This window comes from Haemaphysalis longicornis, unplaced genomic scaffold (genome assembly GCF_048455015.1).
Source record: "Haemaphysalis longicornis isolate Haplotype H1 unplaced genomic scaffold, Haemaphysalis longicornis Haplotype H1 scaffold_14, whole genome shotgun sequence".
NCBI classification, from domain to species: Eukaryota; Metazoa; Arthropoda; class Arachnida; order Ixodida; family Ixodidae; genus Haemaphysalis; species Haemaphysalis longicornis.
The window spans coordinates 26,247,039-26,254,516 of NW_027526245.1; the positions used below are offsets into that span (position 1 = coordinate 26,247,039).

General features: G+C 49.9%; 2 protein-coding genes across 2 annotated transcripts in view; both read right to left on the bottom strand.

Moving 5' to 3' along the window:
- The window catches only part of LOC144164810 (uncharacterized), a 34,224-nt gene extending 29,170 nt beyond the window's left edge, over nucleotides 1–5,054 (bottom strand). Inside the window, exon 1 of the mRNA XM_077695074.1 lies at nucleotides 5,025–5,054. Within this exon, the coding sequence (XP_077551200.1) occupies nucleotides 5,025–5,054 (30 nt within the window). The remainder of the gene's footprint in view (nucleotides 1–5,024) is intronic.
- A 1,061-nt stretch (nucleotides 5,055–6,115) lies between these two features.
- On the bottom strand, nucleotides 6,116–7,135 carry LOC144164811 (uncharacterized). The gene has a single exon (XM_077695075.1). The coding sequence runs from the start codon at nucleotides 7,133–7,135 to the stop codon at nucleotides 6,116–6,118; it is 1,020 nt and encodes a 339-aa protein (XP_077551201.1).
- Between the last annotated feature and the right edge of the window lie 343 nt (nucleotides 7,136–7,478).

Here is a 7,478-nt window from a genome sequence, read left to right on the forward strand (position 1 = left end):
TACACTGCAGTATTGATGTAAAATAAAATGAATCGCGCAAGGCGTCACCTTTAAAGGAAAGTTAATAATTCGCTTTAAGCTAGCGGTCCCACTTTGCGATATGTAGAATGGCGCTTGGACATACTTCTCCCCTTCTACAACAGTTTTCGAATGATAGATATTACGAAAAAAATTAAACCTGTGGTTTCGTCTGTGATCTTTCACGTCCTGCCATTTCAGTTTATTTTTACTTTCTCTCATGCTAAGTTGAGCGTGCCAATTACCTAATACGAATCGCACTGACATATTCTGTATGTTTTCGAGCGTATCAACGAGCTCTTTGGTGTAGGGATCCACGAAAACAAATGCGTACTCCAAGATTGAGCGCGCATGAGTTAAATACGGTTGTTCTTTTCAGTTAGATGGAGGTTCACTGAAATTTCGTCTCAGAAAGCCGAAAACATATGCAGCTGTAACTTTTACGGTGTGCACCTGCCTATTTAACCTCTAACCACTCCCTAAATAAACTCCTAGGTATTTATATTCCTCGGCCGTTGTCACAGCAGCATAATTTACGGTATACGTATCCAATTGGAATGAAGGTTTTCTTGTAAAGGTGCCGTTAACAGACTGTTTAACATCCAAAAACTTTTCTGAATCAGCACACCAGGATGTTATTAAATGCCAATAAAGCTGCAGGTATACGGAATCACGTTCATTCGCTATAGTCCGGTTAACTACACAGTACTTTTGAACAAAGCTATAGGACCAATAGTAATAACAATGCAAAAACCGATTCATTCAGTTCATAGGATGAAATGTACTACGCAGAGGGTGATATGCAACACCATCATTTGCTTTTCTGCAGTCCAAGAATATACAGTCAACCACTTTAAGCTTATCTATTTCAAGAGCCAAATCGTGCGTGAACTCAACAATCTGCGTTGAGCGAGAAAATCCTGACAAAACCCGTGTTTGCTAGGATGCTGGCGATTATGTTTACACAAATGGGTCATATCCCAAGAGTAGCTAAGCTCACCTTCAAACATCGGAACTAAATGAACAGCTAGGCTTCGTCAGTGACAACGCTCTGTTGTTATCGCAAATTTAAAATAATTTTTTTTCTAAATAGGCAGTCATAAAATCCCCTGAAGTAACATAGTGCAGGGCATGAAGTTGATCCTACCAATGCACGAGCGAGTCTCTTCTACGTTTATCACCAACAACATAGTGCAACATTGCTTGTCGCAGTTTAATTGTAAGCAGAATAACTTGCGCTTTTGCTCCCACTTACCTTTCTTTGGTGGGGAGTCCTTGACATGGTGGCGGTTTAGCTCCTGCGTGGTTGCCGCTTGCTCGACGCCCTTGAAGGCCAGTTATTTTGGTGAACCATCTCTATCATCTCGGATCGGATATCTCTGGCGGATCGATGTCTCCAATGCTCTCCATTTCTTGAGCGGGCGAATAGCCTCGAGATGATGCGTCGACGAAGCCGGCGGCAGAAGCGTGGTAGCGGCGATGACTGGCGAGGCTTAGCTCACCCGTCGGTATGGCACAGTCTTCTTGTCGCAATAAATGACATTTCGATGGCCTAAAAGGTTCCCTGCTAATGTCCAGTGAGTCCATGCACCTTGCCCGTTCACCGAGAACACTCATTACTGTTTGACAAACGATGTTCGTTCATTTAAAACGTAGAAACACGGAGCGGATGAAAAACGCGTCCCCGTCGTTCGGCTCCCTAACGGCTTTTTGTCCCCCCAGGAAAAAACCGGTCGGTCTCCTTCCAAACACGTCTGTGCATGAATTCTCGGCACCCAGGCGCGAGCCGTTGTTCGGCTGTACGCCGTTTGCCGAAAAAAGGACGTATAACCAGATACCTTACTTAGGCCGGTCTCCTCTTGAACACCGGTTGCCAAATATTCTGTTGCCATTCGCTTGCCGTAATTCGGCCGAGGACAGCTAACCGAATGCAAAACGTATATTCTGGGGCCGTACGTCCGCCGGACGCGCGGTTCACCGTTGAAACAACGAATGCACGGCAGCCGCGCTCCGGCCGGTCTCCTTTCGAACACCAACTGCCGCAAGAATACGCATATTCTGTGGCCGGTCGCCTGCCGTGCTTCGGCCGATTACCGCTTCCCGAAGAAAAAACGGATGCCCTAAGGCCGTACTTCGGCCGTTCTCTTTCTCAACATCGGCAGCCGTAAGAGAACTGAATATCTGGCAGCCGGTTAGCTGCCGTTGTGCGTCCGGACACGGGCGGACGGAAAAATGCCGAAGCGCTGGTTGCCGAATGTTGGCCGTTCAATGCATGATCAGTGGCTGCCAGAACCTGGATGCTGGCCGGACATGCCAGAAAGCGGCCATAGACGGGCCGGTCTTGGGCCACACTTTCTGTGCCGCCTGGGCTTGTCATTTGCGCTGTTTAAGTTCAGAATGAACCAACTGGCCCCAGTCGAGACGCTAAATCAGTTTTAGATGCGAAGCATCTCATGCTCGCGGCTGTGTCCCTCCTTCCCTTGTTGTCGTTGTCCGCCGTCCGCACTCTACTGCACATGCGCGTCTCTTCAGCCCCGTCAGCGTTTGAGCTCATGTCAGGGCAGTCCACTCTAAAAAGAAATAGTAAGGCGGCGCCCGGTTTCGATCCCAGGGCCCGTTTGCCCGAACGCGATAAGTGTGGGAATAAGTTCTCAACTCCGACTTTAGTGCGGTCTAGGTAATAAGTCGTTTCCCGAAACTGATACAAACGCTCGGTTAAGGTAGCATTTCCGTCGGGCTTTCTGGCAACCGGCTTATTTGCCGTGGCCGACTTCGACTTATTGGCGTCTTATTCGTAAGCGGGAACTTAATCGGGAACTTATGCGTACGGGCAAACGGGCCCAGGACTCTCTGGACGCAACGGGAGGTACGTGGGGCTCTTCCCACTGCGCTACAAACCGAGACGGGAGCATGTGCTACGAACGCGCCTTATGTCCTTCACTCATTCAAACTACGTCAAGAAGCTACTGATACAACGAAGGCACGCCAAGCTGAACGTCAACGGAAACGACGAACTGAAAACTAATGGGAACTTTAGTCGACCCAATGGCTGCTTAGCATACTACTCAGGGTTCCCCTACGGGAAGATGGTGTAATTTTTTTTCTGACTTCATTATCATGCTCTCTCAACGGGTTATGGGAGCACCGAAGGGTTTCACCGACGTAAACAGACCTGTTATTTAGCAAAAGGTGATAATCAACTCGCTCAACGTATGCGATATACGGCACACCACGGTATCTGGCTTACGAAGTCCTTCCTAGCGTCTACCTAAAGGTACACCGTTAGGCGTTTCACAATAGATTAAACAGGCGTGTCCTGTCGACATCTGTAATTTTGACGCAAATTTTATATAGCTTTTTATGCAAAAAGAACATGTATCAAGCTATTTGGAGACAAAAAAAATTCCTTTCGAACAAAACCCCAAAGGAGGCTGGGGTTGCAGGCTTGTTGGGCGAATCGCACGTAATTCTAACAGTAATTGCTATAAAATACAAGTATTTCAGCTACTGCGGCACGTTTGTTTATATAAAGACTTTTCATACTTATAATGAGCTGGCGTACTCATTTTTGATATGCAGATGAAATTATTTGCAATAAAAATAAAAAATATCACACATTTTCAATACTTTCAAGAATGTATACTTTTTTCTCTGAAGCTATACGAGGTTCCCTCATACGAGGGAGTTAAATGTTTTCAGAAATATTTCTCCATCCTTTTAAATTCTTCATGGCAATTTTAGTTTATGTGGGACGAGTGCTTCAATTCGAAAAAGTCTACACTCTATTGCGCGTCAGACCCCCAGTTGGCTCTGATTTTAAAAGCAATACAAAACAAGGCTCTGCTTAATTTTTGCAAACGGTTACGAATCAAAGCCACAACTGTTTTCTATCACATGATGAAAAACATTTTACGCCATTTTCGCACTTCTGTAGCTACAAAGCACGAAGAGGAATCTCACGTCTTTGCTAGGTCCAGTTTGCTTCTTTTTTCTGATTTTTTTTTCTTGACATAACCGCTTAAGGCCGCTGGATTAATACACCCCTGGGATTTCGCTGACGTTAAAGTTTTGATTTTTTGTGCATTGTTGAGGTGTCTATATAGGGGTGTACCCTTAAATTCTTGGGATTCGTATTTTTTGCGATATAGTTTTGATATATTTGCATTTTTGCGTTGCCTTTTGAAGTACGGCCCCCGTGTTGAGCAATTATTCTAGATTGTTTATGTACATCATTATTGCACGCCAGACTAACCATGATCGGAAATGTTTACTGAGTTGCTTAAAGGTACCACGCAATAATATTATGGGAATTTTGTTCATGTATTCAAGCTGGAACAGAGGAATATCAATTCATACACGAACTGGAAACCCAAAGGGGAGGAGCGCGCACTGTGCGTCGAGATAAATGAATCCTGTAACACTGTGTTAAACTTTCTTCTATATCTGAAATTCTATCAGAGCGTAGTCAGCGAGCACGGAGTGTCCGTATAATAATCGCGCCCAAGGTACCTCATACGAAGATTACGGCTGTATGCCCATCAGAAAACCTAGAAACGCGCTCAAAATATTTGTTTCTTTCGCAGTCCTCGAGTTGTCCGCGCTTTCGAATGACGTCATTCGAGCGATGTTGCCCCTGTTTGCCGGCTTCTTTACAGTTGCAGAAATAAACGAAGTCGAGTGCCGCTGTAAAGACAGTTTTAACAAAAGTCAGGATGCAAACGGCGACGAGAGAATGCCGCCGTGCACCTGTGAGCAGGTGATAACCACAGCTTTCACGGTTGTACTAGGCGGGAAAGAAAGGGTGAAATCGGAAGTTTTGCTAGTTAACGCCCCTGCTTCATGCGATATACCGAAGTGGTTCGTGTCTTGCCAGACAAAAGGTACATCCCGTGTCTTTGTGATATCACTGATGAATGGGCATTCTGATTGGGTATGCCCCAGTCACACAGCATAATCATCACAATCATCATTACCGCTGGTGCCACAACCAATACAAGATTCATCACCAGCGTCATCGTCATCGTCATCATCGTCATCGTGGCAGGCAGGCCGCGGCGCCGGCCGCCATGGCGATCACCTACGACCGGGCGCGGCGGTGCCTGTCGGCAGCGGCCGAGGTGTTCTTCGTGGCGGGCGTCATCTGGCTCGTGCTGCTCACCATCTCCTCTCTCGTTGGAGCCAGCACCGGTGCGGCAACCAACCCGACGGAACAGATGGGGGGCATGCTCATCGGCCTGCTCTTCATGCTTCCGGCGACGCTGTTCTTCCTTATCGACGCGCAACGACGTCGAGCTGCCAGGCAGTCGGAGGTAGGTCTGCTTGCATAAGAAGCTAGACGATTCGGTCTCGCGACGTTTCTCCTTGTTGCGTCGAGCAAGCTTTCGCTGTCCTGCACCCCTGCTGGCTCAACTGGGTTTGATTTTGCAAATCACTGGAAATTGAATTAGGGACTCAAAGGTTGCGGTCATCCGGGTAGTTTTTGAGGTTACGGTTATTTGTGGGTTCTGTATTCACGATTCCATGACCTGTTATGTGTTATCGACATGCCTTAGCTGGTACAGGAGGAGTCGTTTGTAGCTCCCATATGTAGGCTTCCGAACACTCCACTAAGCTGAACATAGGCTTTACTGTGCTCTTTACGTGATAAGGGAACGTAGCTTGTGACTAGTAGTGTGCACTGGTTTGTCGTCTATATAACACATTGTGCCTTCAGCTGCCCCAAAATTGCCTACAAGTTTAAATCTACCGAGATTGCTGCTTACCCCTGTGGGGTGCCGCGTCGGTAGAAGGCAGCATCCGAACGTAAAACATAACTGTATATTAACGTGGAAGCAGCAGCGGGGCAAGCATGCCGGCCTGCGCTCGAATAGTTAGAGGAACAATCATTATCTCGAGCTTAGCGGCTTGGGTTTTATCGACCCCAGTGGTGACGTAAGCCTCCGGCGAAACCGCGGTGTCGCTGTCCCTTATCGGAAACGTGTTGCAGCGAGTGGCCGTGTCACGCTGGGCTAAACAGTGACGAGACGGAGGCTGCGCAGGTTTGTGCGCAGTGGTCGCCACATCACCCCCCCCCCCCCCCCCGTGGAGTACAGAGCCCTCAGGGTCTGTAGAAATCTGGGAGGCGTACCAGACGTCCAGAGCGTGTCGTGAAAGGAGCGGGCTGCGACGTCGGCGGCTGTGGAAGGGTGCCTGTGGGAGGAGTGGCGCTGCCCGGTTCGTTCGCAGCGATGTATGCGGGCTTGAGTCGGTCAATCGAGACGCGGACGTCGTTCCCGTGCAGGCGCACTGTGAAGTTCTTGTCGTCGCGACGAACGACTAGGTGGGGTCCGCTATAGGGTGGCTGGAAAGGCCGGCGGACGGTGTCGTCGCGGAGGAAAGCGTGCGTGCACGATGCTAGCTCCTTGAACACAAAAGGTGTAGGCTTGCTGTATTGGGCTGCAGGTGGCGGGCATAAGGTGGCGATGGTGCGTCGGAGCCGGGCGACGAAGTCGGTGGGGTCTGACGGCATAGTGCTGGATGGCAGAGCTGCGAGAAATTCACCTGGGAGACGGAGTGGTTCCCCGTAGACGAGCTCTGCTGGTGTAGCGTGGATGTCCGGCTTGAAGGTGGCGCGAAGACCGAGGATGACGGCAAAGATGGCCTCGAGCCAGGTCGAGTCCGGGTGGCACATAATGGCTGCCTTGAACTGTCGGTGGAAACGCTCGATCATGCCGTTGGCGCAGGGGTGGTAACTGGTGGTCCTCAAGCGTTCAAAACCGATAGTCAGCCCGAGGAGCCTGAATAGGTGCGATTCGAACGGTCGTCCTTGGTCGGTGGTTACACGGCGGGGGGCGCCGAAACGAGCAATCCAACCGGTGAAGAAGGCCGAGGCGACGTCTTCGGCGGTGATTCCCTCGAGGGACCATGCCTCGGGCCATCGAGTGTATCGGCCGATGGCGGTGAGAGAGTAGCGGTAGGGTCCAGCCTGGGGAAAGGGTCCTATGATGTCGAGGTGGACGTGCTCGAACCGACCAGAGGGCTGAGGGAATGTTCCGAGTGGGGACGTGACGTGCCTGGTGATTTTGGCACGTTGGCAGTGAATGCAGGAGCGCGCCCACGTGCGACAATCGCGCTGCATAGAGGGCCAGACATAGCGGTCAGCTACGAGACGTGTAGAGGCGCGTATGCCGGGATGGCTGAGGTTGTGGAGCTGGTTGAAAACAGCACGGCGATGGGACAGGGGCACATAGGGCCTGCTTCGTCCTGTCGACGTGTAGCAACAGATTGAGGTTGCCGACCCTGGAATGGGGACTTCTTGTAGCTGTAGTGAGGACGTGCCCTTGAATAGTTCCTGCAGTTCGGCATCCGTGGTCTGAGCCTCGGCGAGGACGTCCGCTGTTATCTGCGCCGAGCTGATGGTTGGCTACACGTGAAAGCGTGTCGGCGACCACGTTGTCTTTCCCGCTGACATGTTGGATGTC